Source organism: Sapajus apella, unplaced genomic scaffold, assembly GCF_009761245.1.
Source record: "Sapajus apella isolate SASKATOON/1434 unplaced genomic scaffold, GSC_monkey_1.0 scaffold158, whole genome shotgun sequence".
Taxonomy (NCBI): Eukaryota; Metazoa; Chordata; class Mammalia; order Primates; family Cebidae; genus Sapajus; species Sapajus apella.
The window spans coordinates 931,767-944,481 of NW_022437098.1; the positions used below are offsets into that span (position 1 = coordinate 931,767).

At 38.5% G+C, this 12,715-nt stretch overlaps 1 protein-coding gene across 7 annotated transcripts in view; it reads right to left on the reverse strand.

Annotated features, from left to right (window-relative positions):
* Positions 1-12,715, reverse strand: part of FANCC (FA complementation group C) — a 207,603-nt gene that overhangs the window by 121,132 nt on the left and 73,756 nt on the right. For all 7 annotated transcript variants that reach the window (XM_032266369.1, XM_032266364.1, XM_032266367.1 and 4 more), the window contains one exon: positions 9,619-9,713. In XM_032266369.1, the coding sequence (XP_032122260.1) occupies positions 9,619-9,713 (95 nt within the window). The remainder of the gene's footprint in view (positions 1-9,618; positions 9,714-12,715) is intronic.

Genomic DNA, 12,715 nt, shown 5'->3' on the forward strand with positions numbered 1-12,715 from the left:
CAGGAAGCTCTCTGGCAGGGACTCTACAGAGTCCCTGTTTCTCCCTCTTCTTCCTTTTCACCCAATAAAACCCTATCTCACTCATCATTCAAATTGTCTGTGAGCCTGAATTTTCGTGGCCATGGGACAAAGAACCCCATCTTTAGCTGACCTAAGGAAAAGTCCCACAACAATCCTATATTTGAAAGTTCCAAGTGTGGAGAATAGAGCTCATGATTAACCTAAAGTGGAATTCTTACGAGGGCACAAATCAAAGAGAGGGATATTTTAAAAAGAAACTTATATGCTAGACTTTTATTATTTGGTAAAACATGTCATAGAGGTGTTACTTGAAGGCCACTCTCTCTTTTGGCAAGATCTTGTTGACATTCAATTATTGGGTTTATGCCATTTCAGCCACCATGGAAATCAGTGTGAACTGACTGTATTAGTCCATTCTCACACTGCTATAAAGAAATACCTGAGAATGAGTAATGGAGGTGGTAAATAATTTATAAAGTAATTATAAAGAAAAGAGCTTTGTCTGGCTCATGGTTCTGCAGGCTATACAGGAAGCATAGCAGCATCTGCTTGGCTTCTGGGTAGGCCTCAGGAAACTTATAATCATGGTGGAAGGTGAAGGGGGAGTAGGCACATCACATAGCCAGAGCAGAAGCAAGAGAAACAAGGGAGGTGCCACACACTTTTAAACAACTAGACTTCGCAAGAACTATCATGAGACAATACCAAGGGGATGGTGCTAAACATTCATGAGAAACCACCCTCATGATACAGTCACTTTCCAACAAGCCCCAGTCACCCTCAACATTGGAGATTACAATTCAACATGAGTTTTGGGTGGGGACACAGATCCAAACCATATCAGTGACAAACATAATATGAACTCACTTCAGGATTGTGCAAAGGAGTAAAATTGACTGCAGCTGGGAAGAATCCCTTCTTGAATGCATGTATCTTCTACGATGAATGGCAGTGAAAAAAACCAATACAAATTAAAGCAATTTTTAAGAAACTGAAAGTACTTTGTTAAATTCAGTATTTATTCATAATATTCTTGAATAGATTTTTTTCTTGCAATTGTGTCCATGTGTCCCTGAGTTTCAAAAACCTTCAAAAAAATGGTATTTTATGCCCCAAACAATGTTATCTCAAAATGTTCTTGGCTTTTAGTAACAAAATCCTGAACCAAACAGCTCAAATAGAAAAGGAAAGAAATTGGAGCATCTATGCCTGGGAAAGGCTTGATCCAGGGTCCACACAATGTGAATATGACCTGCTTTCGCTTTCTCTTTTTCTCAGATATGTTTTGTCAGGACTGACTCCATTTCCAGAGAGGCTCTGATCTCACGGTTCCACAGTGACCAAAAGCAACTTCAGGGATTATGTGTTACTTAATTCATGTTCATCAGGAAAGATGCAATCCACTTCCTAACCCTGCAAACAAATGTTACAGCCCTGAATCTCACCAGGTTTGACAGGGCTCATCTTGACCAACCGCTGTGGCCAGGGAACAGAGAAGCTGTGTTGGTTAAGCCAGGTAGGACCCACTCCAGGAGCTACATAAAGATACCTCTTACCCAGAATGAATCATGTACAGCTGGGAAATTCAGGGTACTATTAAGAAGGTGGGAAAGGAGGGAAAATGGATACTGGAAAAGCAATGAATAAATATCCCCTATATAGGCAAATACAAAAATTCAATTATCAATTAATCTTAAAAAAAAAAAAAAAACCTGACGCTGTAGAACGTCAAGGAAATAGAGCACAGATAGGAAAAATATCAGTAACAACATTACTGATACTGAAAAAATATCAGTAATGTGTTTGTTATTTAAAGGTAATAAAAACAGTGGATGGAGCTGTGGAAGAGCTCTAACATCCGGGCCTTGCCCCTGAATTGCCCCTGAATTTCACCTTGCCTCTGCTATTTTTCACTAACTACCTTATTTTCCCTTTTAAATTGCTATTCAAACTTGAACAATAATTATTTTCCTAGGTTTCCATATCTCAGCCAGGCCAGGCTAGTAAGGGTAGAAAACCATTCCAAGGACAGGAAAGAAAATTTCTGCCAAGTAAAAATCTATGCATAGGTTTGGCACATCTGGAGCTAGTATAGCAAGATCCTAGGATGTGGGAAGATCAGGGAGTGGCCTTCATAATATGTGGGTACAAAAATAGAAAATGGAAAGATATTAGGGTTGAGAAAAGATTAAGAGAAGCTGCATATGCTTCTCTTTTTTATATGCATAAAATCCAAGATAGTATGTGGATTTTATCAAAATTTACTAACATAAAGTTGGGATGTATGCTCCAAGTAGTGGATAAGACAGTCCACTGAGATATAAAAACAACATTAGAATGTTTATATGTAAGAAGAAATTAAGCTTTAGTAATGTTTCACAAATGTACTGGCACTATGACCTTAGCCAGTCTAGATGTTAGATGGTCATGTGTCACAGGTAGTCCAAGTGGGACCCTGAGGAAAGAGTGGGGATTCCACCTCACAAAGGGCTGGTAGGAGCCCCTCCAGTTCCCACTTCTTCCAAGGATGTGCATGATGGTTTCCATGTGACCAGAAGGAAGGTCTGCTGGTTATACTATGTAACTAAAGGAACCATCAGACAGACACCTGGCTTCCAAGGATCCCTGCAAAGAAGTCAGAGATTAAAAATACTACTATGAATGCAACCTAAGAGAACCCGGAAATGGTTAGCATGGACACTTCTCCTGCAGGCTAGTCATCAGCCTCATTAAAAGTTATGCTAATTAAAAGTTGGCAAAAATGTTTCACAGTTATCAGGAGACTGTTTGAAATAATAAATTTGTACATCTTGTCATTCATTTATTCATATCATATATTCATTAATTCATTCAAAAATTTATACTGTGCCAGTTACTGTTCAATTTGCTAATAGTAAACAAAGCTGAGAAAAATCAATTTTGCCTTAGAGGATAGTGGCCATTGAAATTCTCACCAAATTGACCGATTACAATGCCAATCAAAATGCCAACAAGTTATTTTGTGTTTTGGTGAAACATGACAAACATATTCTAAAATTTAAGTAACAGTTAATGCAAAGTTCCAGTATTAGCCAAGGCTGTCTTGATGAAGAACAAGATGGAAAAACTTCCTCCTAGATAGCAAGATACTTAGAAGGCCACATTAATGATGACAATGTGGCACTGGCATAAAGATAGTATATTTGTCAGAGTTCTCCAGAAAAACAGAACCAATGAGATAGACACACACAGGGATTTATTATAAGGAATCAGCTAACACCATTACAGTAGCCAGCAAGTCAGAGACCCAAAAGAGCCAATGCCCAGATAACCAGGAGAGTCACTGGTATAGTTTCAGTCAGAAGGCCAGCAGACTTTAGACGCAGGAAGAGGTGATGTTTCAGTCTGAGTGTGAAAGCAGGAAAACGGACAATGTCTCTGTTTAAATGCTTTCAGGCAGGAGGACTTCTCTCTTACTCAGGGGAGGGTCAGCCTTCTTGTTCTGTTCAGGCTTCTCATAAAGATAGAGTATTTGTCAGAGTTCTCCAGAGAAAGAGAACCAATGAGATAGACACATACAGGGATTTATTATAAGGAATCAGCTAACACCATTACAGTAGCCAGCAAGTCAGAAACCCAAGAGATAGGGCCCACCCATATTAGGAAAGGCAATATGCTTTACTTAGTCAACCAATTTAAATGTTAATCTCACCCCGACACCCTCACAGAAACACCCAGAATAATGTTATCAGGACCCTGTGTCCAGTCAAGTTGATACATAAGATTAATATCACAGATAAACAACAAGACCAATGGAGAGATTCAGGATCACACCTGTGCACCCAAGGCACTTGATTCACGACGAAGGTAGCACCACGGATCAGTGAGAAATTATTTTCAGTAACAGTGTCAGGCAATGCGATATCAATGTGGAACAAGATGAAAATGGACTACTTACTACCTCAGACCATACTAAAAAGATTACAGGTGGATCACTGACCTACATGGGAAAAGCAAACCAATATGCTTTTAGAAGAACATATGGAAGATCTTTATGATCTTGGAGTATGGAAAAATTTTTTAAATAAGGTACAAAGTAATTAACCACAAAGGAAAAGTCTAATAAATCTGACTACAATAAAATGTAAAACATTTCTTCTTTGAAAAATAGGGAATGTAAACACAAACCATGACTGGAAAAAAAAATAGCTGCAATACACATAATTTCTACAAAATGGCCCATATCAGCATGAGTAAAAAAATTTCTACAAATCAGTAAGAAAGATACCAAGGAGACAAATAATCAAGCAATTTGAACAGGAATTTCACAAAATAAGTGCTCAATTTCTGGGAAATATAAATTAAAACCATAACAGATACTATCACACACATTCATCAGAATACCTAGCACTTGAAACATTGTCAATGTCCAGTGACATGGAGGCTGTGGAACTCACACGATGACCAGGGAAATTTAAACTGGAATCACCACCATGGAAAGCAATTTTGTACGAGCTAATAAAATTAAAGACATGTATATCCTGGAACATGCAACATTACTTCCTTTTAAATACATGCTTTGGACTCTGGATATATGTGAGAATTTTCAAACTAACATTGTTCCTACTTACCCCAAAATGGAAACAAATTTCTATCCAAGGTAGAATCAATAAATTGTGGTATGTTCATGAAATTGAATATTACACAGCAATGAAAATGAACAAACTACACCCAATATCATGACTGAATCTTACAAAAATAATGGTGAACAAAAATAAACACAAAAGAATACATAGTGTATTATTCTATTTCTAACAAGCTAAAAAATAGGGCAAATGGCATAATTAAGTGGTAAAACCATGAGGAAATGTAAATAAAAGCCAGGCTAGTGGTAACTGCTGGAGGAGGCCAGAGGAATAAAAGCAACAAGGGGCACATGGGGGGCAGGGACATCTAGGAGCGGCCAATGTTCTGTTCTATTTCCTTGTGTGGTGGTTACAAGGATCTTTCACAATTTGTTAAGCTTGGCACTTTTATTTTGTGTAAGTTTGTTAGATTTTTTTTTTAATTTAAAAGTTTTGTTTAAAATAAAAGAAGTAGAGGACAGAAGCTATCTGGATATTGCTTAGTACTGCATTTCAAAAGGGAATACAGACAGAATACAACACTTTTGATCTCTGTTCCTGGTACCCCGCTGGTTTTTTTCATCAGAATAAAAAAATAATAGTAGTATGGTTTTGCCAGAGAAGACAGGTATCCCCCGACATCTGGCAGGCCCTGGAAACCTTTCCCTTCCATTGCAGTATCTGAGAACAGACTGTCTTTCTAGATCCAGTGCTATATTCTCAGCCTCTGTAGTAGTACCTGGCAAACAGTAGGAGCTCAAAAAGCATCTGCTCAGTGGATTCACCAGTAAAACTATGTTTTTCAAGACCACATATTCCCAAAATATGTGAAAGAGTCCTGGAACTTTGTCTCTGAACTGTAAGAACAGCCATTGAGGTGGTGCTCTATGACAGCACATTCAAAGTTGTTAGTACAGCTCCCAAACATTTCATTAATGTGTTTCCAATGTAACATATGCTAACAGGTCGTGTCAATTATTTCTTCTCTGTGCTAAAAATACAACTCAGTTTACCATTTTCAAATTTATTGATTAATTTGAATGTTTACTGAATTTTGGAATTTACTGTAGAAATTCTTGGTTTTTGATTCAGGGTATTTGAATCATATTTGTAATGCTCCACTAACACAGAATGACCCAAGATTTTATCACCACAATTAGAATATCCTAGCACATGGTAGGCCCTAATAAATGCTTGCTGAATGAATTAGCAAACATTTTAAAATATGGCTGTTTTATAATTTTCACAAGGGTACTGAATGACAAGGTACACATCTTTAACATGTACTATGTCACTCTAAAACCTCCATGAGGAAAATATCTCCTCTAAGATAAAGTATACTCGAGATGTAAACTGATTTATAAGTCAATGACTACCTTCTGTCTTGGTGCATTTATGGTCAACATGAGATAACCTACTGATTGGTGATGGACACATGTAATTAGCTTTAGAGTTGTTAAGAGTTAGATAATTAATATGTTAATAATAATTGTTAAGAGCTAAATAACATGTTCCTAGACATCCTTTTATCGGTTCATGTTATTTAGTTCAGGCTTGCATGGCAAATGAGGAGGGAAACTGTTTTCCCAACCTCCCATGTCCTACCCTGCTCCCTGCCCGCACATTCTTTCCATGACCAGGACTTGGTCAATTCAGCCAACCCCGCCCTAGTCTGGCTATCACCTCCTTCATCGCCAAAGTCCTCCCTCCTTTACTGTCAAGTTTCTTGAAAGGGTAAAGTTTATCAACTCTGCCTCCTCACCTCCCCATCATTTCTCAGTCTCGAGTAATCTGGCTATTTCCCACCGCCTCTCACTACACCTCTTCTCACTGAGTCTTTGTTCACAGTGGCTAAATCCAAAGAGTACTTCTCGATCCTTTTGCCTTATGCTCCACAGCTGCCCTCTCCAACACGGCGGCCACCTGCCACATGTGGCTGCAGAGCAGTAAGCACCATGAAATAACTGAATTTTTTATTTTAATTTTAATTTAAACACCAATACTTGATTCAATAAGATTCTTAGGAACAACTTGGGTATGTGAATCTACTTTTTCAACCCTATATTTTATGAAATAAATATGCAGATCAAGAATTTCCAAGAAAATTTAGCGTCTGAATTAAGATATAACATGTAGATGTAAGTGTTAGTGTAACATACACACTGGATTTCAAAGATGCAGCATGAAAAAGATCATGAATAATCTCAATAGTAATTTGTATAATGATTACATGTTGAAACGACGGTATTTGGGATATAGTGAACTAAGTAAAGTATCTTCTTAAAACTAATTTTAACTATTTCTTTTTACATTTCTTAAAGCAGCACCCAGAAAGTCTGCCATTATCTATGCAGCATGTATTTTATTCCTATTGGACAGTGCTGCATTAGATATGAATGGCATAAACATGAATGAACACTCATTCTCCATTGCTTCCTCCTTCTACTTCTTGGACCCCTCTTTGCATTCTGAAGCATCAATCATTCTTCACTTCCCCTTAAGGTCAGTGTCTCCCAAGGCTCTCTCGAGTTCCCCTGTGCCCCTATCCCAGCATTCTCTGGGGGCGGACCTCACCTCACCAAAGGCTTCCACTATTCCCACAGGTGGCTTTCAAGCCCCTGCCAGCAAATCAGCTTGCTCTCCTGAGAATGGGATATTCACCTTCTCGCTGTGCGTTTCCAGCTATGCCTAAGTGTATCGACATTTAGTATGCCATTACACCTTCTGGGTATTTACCTTATTCATATCTTATAAATCAGGCCCCCTTCTCCATTTATTTGAGGCCCTCACAATTTCTCACCTTATCACTACAATAGCTTCCAACGTCTATCCTTGCCCTCTTCTCAACCAACTTCCTTTTGTTGTTAAGTCTCTAAAACTCACACACTGGCCACATAATTTCTCTTTCTTTTTTTTTGAGACAGAATCTCACTCTCCTACCCAGGCTGGAGTGCAGTGTTGCAATCTCAGCTCACTGCAACCTCGCCTCCCAGGTTCAAGTGATTCTCCTGCCTCAGCCTCCCAAGTAGCTGGGACTACAGGGGCATGCAACCACGCCTGGCTAATTTTTTGTATTTTTAGTAGAGACAGTTTCACCATGTTAGCCAGGAGGGTCTCCATCTCCTGTTCTTGTGATCTACCTGCCTTGGTCTCCTAAAGCGCTGAGATTACAGGCTTGAACCACCGCACCCAACCATGATTTCTCTGTTTAAATACTCTAGTGGCTGCCCCACTGCCATCAAGATAAAAACCTTCTGTAGTCATACGCAAGGCCTGTGTTTGCCGGTCTCTCTGGCTTCATGCTTCATCACCAACCCCATAAAACCCCAAGTTCCAGGTACACCTAAGCACCTGCAGTTCCCTGGACACAACATTTGCTTTCTCACCACCATAGTTCGTATAGTCTGTTTCTGCTAACAGGAATATTCTCCCTAACTCTATCCTTGCTCTCCTAGCTGTCCTTCACAATTCAATTAACATGTCACCTGCCCCAGGAAGTGTCTCCAAATGCCCACATGTGAGCAAATTTCCCCTCTATGTCACTGTCACACCTATACATAGCTCTAGCAATAACCCAACTATGCTGCCCTGGAGTGACCTGGTTACCAGTCTGGGAATTCCTTGAAGGCACAGATTAAGTGTTTTAACTTTACCTCCATGAACTATACTTAAAAAGGACCTACTAATAAATAGATACAGTATTAGACAAACAGAATAAAATGCGAGACTAGAAATTTTAAAATAGGCTAATAAAGTCATGAGTTAAATGAAGAAAGTTAACCTAATCACCCTCAAAACACTTTATTAGATGGCCTACTTCAGGACTCAATGAGCTATCTAATATAAAATTATATGCTAAATATTCATTAAAATATCAAATAACAAAAGCAACACTTAAAAAATTAAGGACTAAATATGTTATTTTGTTTCTACGGCCTTGTTTGTTACACATTCATTCTTCCGTAATTCTACTTATCCGCTCCTTTCTTCAGTTCCTTACATTAATTTTCCTTCCAATTAAAGTTTGTATTTTTTCCTTCCATTGTCCAATTCCCCTCACTCTCTTCTATTCTTTCAGTCTAACAGAAAATATAAATACCATCTTTATCTCTATTAGGAATTTTTTCTAAAACAAAGAAATCGTAAAAAGCGGTGAATGTAATGATATCACCAGTCAGATTGATAGACAAAACCATATGCACTAATCTGGTTGGATGATTTCATAATACTAAGCATAATACTAATCTGAACCACATGCATACTAAGTGGAGTTTGGCATGCATCAGCAAGTCCTGGGGTTGGTGCAGCGAGGCAGTGAGAAAAGAACAGCCATGTGCCGCTAGGGAGGGCAGCTGCAGCCCAGCCTCACCACATCTCCACCTTACGCCTGCCCTTCAGGAGGAAGCAGAAGCAGAAGCAAACAGGGAAATCTAGGAAGCTGTCAGCTACCTGGACTAGCATGGTAGGCAACCAACTGGAAAGTGTCAGCAGCAGAGGCCACGCAGTACCAAGTTCTGGTCTGTGCATATGCTGGCCCAGGCACGAACTTGGGGACACAAAATACAGTGCCGCTCCCACCACACTGTTGAATTTTCATTTTACTACAAAATAGATTTTGAAAGAGGCAGGGAAGCATGTGGAAAGGAATTACTTAAGTATTTAAACCAGGTTGGGAGAGTAAAACAATTTTCTGAAGGATAGAAATTGCTAGAGTGAAATAGAACACATTATTTTAATCACCTGAAAGAAGCTTTTCAAAACCACTCAACATTAGGTCTTCACCCTAAGGACTGATATCTTTTGGAATTCACAGTCAAACAAAATTGAAATCTCTTGAAAAACTTTATACCCAGCAAGATAATGTAACAGTGAAGGGTATGTTTGAAAAAGTTTCTGAAACATCTTAGAACTGGACCCCCCTAAAAAAATTTTTAAGCAGCACTTTTAAATGATCGATTTAAGTCAAAGTGCAGAGCAAGATTTACTCTCTTACCTGTATCCAATGGTTAAGTTTTGATTGTCCAGAATTCTGTGGCTCTTTGTTAATCAGACAACATAAGCACCATATTAGAATTTTTTGGCTTTCATCTACAAAAAGGAAAACTTAGTAAGTTTTATCAAACAGAAAAAATAACCAATATAAAAACATTTTAAACATTATATTTAGGAAAATCTCGAACTACTAAGTTCACAGAACCAGTAACCCTGAATGCAACATTTGCTTTCTCACCACCCTACTTGGCACGTTCTCTTCCTACTGACAGGAATATTCTCTTTCACTCCATGCTTGCTCTCCTAGCTGTCCTTCAGAATTCCCTAAACTTAACTTTGTGGGTTTTTTCCCTTCTTGTGGCCTCAAGATCACCTAACGCTTGTGTGGTCAATTCCTTGTATTTAACAGTAGCAATTTTTAAAGCCAAACGAGAAGGATGGAAAACACTTAGAGAACTGGGCTTTTCTCATGATCAGTTTTTTATTTAACATTTGAAACCATTAGTAATTTCAACCTTTCTAAGGCAACTTAATGGTTATAGGCAGTCAGTAGCCAATATTTCTGATTTAATCTTTTAATTTTCTAATTTGTCAAAATATCTTTACTTGTTAAAAACAAATTTAATAAAAAGGTTTTAAAATATATTTTTAGTACCAAATGCTTTGGATAAAACAGAAGCCTCTCATGTGCTCCTTTACTCTAAAATGTAAATTCTTTAAAATATAAAACTTTACCAAACATGCAATGAAAATCTAAACTTTGAAAGCTTACATTTTGCAGGAACATCTACTTGATGAGCCGCTTTCCTTTTCCCCTTGTGGTGACTGAGTCTATTCCAGTTGGAGAATTTATAACACCATTAAGAAACAAAATTGTGGCCTAGAAACTGAAGATGTCAGTAACTGAGCTAGGGCAAAGCAACTTCAGACTTTATAACAAGGCCATGGAGGTGGGTAAGACACTCAGTGCCTGGAATTGGTCCTCTCTACTGTCTCATCTTCTGCAATCTAATAAACCCAATCATCTATCTTTCTTTCTTTCTCTTTCTTTTCTTTTCTTCTTTCTTTTCTTTCTTTCTCTCTCTCTCTCTCTCTCTTTCTTTTTTTTTTTTTTTTTTTTTTTTTTTTGAGGCAGAGTCTCACTGTCACCCAGCTGGAGTACAGTGGCATGATCTCAGATCAATGCAACATCTGCCTCCCAGGCTCACGCGAGTCTCCCACCTCAGCCTCTTGAGTAGCTGGGACCACAGGTGTGTGCCACCACACCCAGCTAATTTTTATATTTTTTGTAGAGATGGGACCTCACCATGTTGCCCAAGCTGGTCTCCAACTCCTGAGCTCAAAGATCCTCCTGCCATGGCCTCCCAAAGTGCTGGGATTACATGCATGAGCTACCATGCCTGGCCAAAACGCAGCATTTCTAAGGGCTTCATTAACAAAGAAATAAAGCAATACCAACTCTAGTAAACTACTTCTGTATTTTTATCCACAAACTAAAAAATGCTAGCAGTAATTTTTAAACCCATTTTTTCCCTGTGAATATCCATAAGCTTATGCTTTTCCAATAACTTAACAGCTCTGAAAAAAACTTTATCAGGGGTTATTCTGAGGCCATTCATTTTTCCCCCTCGCTTTTATGAGCTCAAATAAAGTATTATAAGGCACTGACTTGTCTGGGATCCGTTCATTTTAGGAGTTATATAATTTAACCACTAAAGATCCTAGGGTTCTTCAGGTTTAACCAATGCCACTGATTAAAAATGTGGCTGTTATGCTTCCCACGGTTTAAATATTAGGAGAAATTCTACCTAGCTTCATGCAGCAAGTATGACAGATGCACCCAATGACATCCTTACACATGCAGCAGGTTGTTAAAAAGAACGTGATCTGATGGGAGCATTTCCAAAAACCAGACACTTACCACCAAAAAAAAAAAAAAAAAGGAAACGTCAGTTTATGAAACTTAAATCTAAAAGAATCCCCAAAACTGGGAGTTTCCCCAGGTGTTGAGTGATTATGCAAACTTAGTTCAAAAAGTATATTATTTTTTAATTTTTCTCCCAAAAAGTTAAAAAAAGAGAAGCCAGATAAACTTCCACCCAACCTTTAGGAGCTGACTTTCCTTGCCCAGAGTCAATGCACTGAAATGCACTGCTAATGAGCTTACAGCTTGCTTTGCTTAGGCAATTTACAAACATGAGCCACGCTTGATGAGTGCCACTAGCACTCTCTCCAGAGGCTGGCATCTGTCAGGCTTCCCCTGGAGGCCCTGAGCTTGGGCTAGAACACCCCACAAGGCACGTTAAGGGAGATGGGAAACTGCCTGGGATTTACTGCAGGGACAGTGGCTGACAGCCCATCTTAGTGTAAATTTGGATTCTAAAAATGAGTGGAAGGGAAAGGACGTTAACATACACTTGCCACCTTATATTTTATTTTTATATCTGGAATTGAAATTCCACATAAAAGCTGAACTAATTCTTTAATCTTTAATTCTACACTCTAAAAGTATGAAGTCAGCACATTTTTAAGACAATAAATATTCACTGTTTTAAGCTGCTAAGTTTGGCGGAAATTTGTTATACAGAATAGAGTGAATAGTGAAGAAGAGAGGTAACAGCTGTTACGCTTCATCATGAGGGCAGAGTTAGAGGCAATGGACCAGAATTTCAGAAGGTAAAGGCAGTGTTTTTATGCTGAGGACACTGCGAATAAAAAGGTGTTCTCTTGCTTTCCATTATTATCAATTATGTCTCTTCTCTTTTTGGTATCTTTTTATTTCCAAATCATCCCTACTTCCTTATTACCCTTTTCTGATCCTATTCTCCATGAACACTACATACGGCTTACTTTTTTCCATTATGAAAATTGTTTGCTTTTACTGTAATTAAAAAGCAATTCTGATATTATAAAACCATAAGAAAAGATCCCTTCTAGGAATAAAGTACCCAACTTGTGAAATAGCAGGGGCGACACAGGCAACATTTGACTGCTCACGGAGTTTCATGTCGTTCAGCCGCCTCTCTGAGCTCATAGCCAGGGCATACCTCAACAGGAACCTGAAATTTATGGGCAGTTCAAAAGGTAACACAAGCATT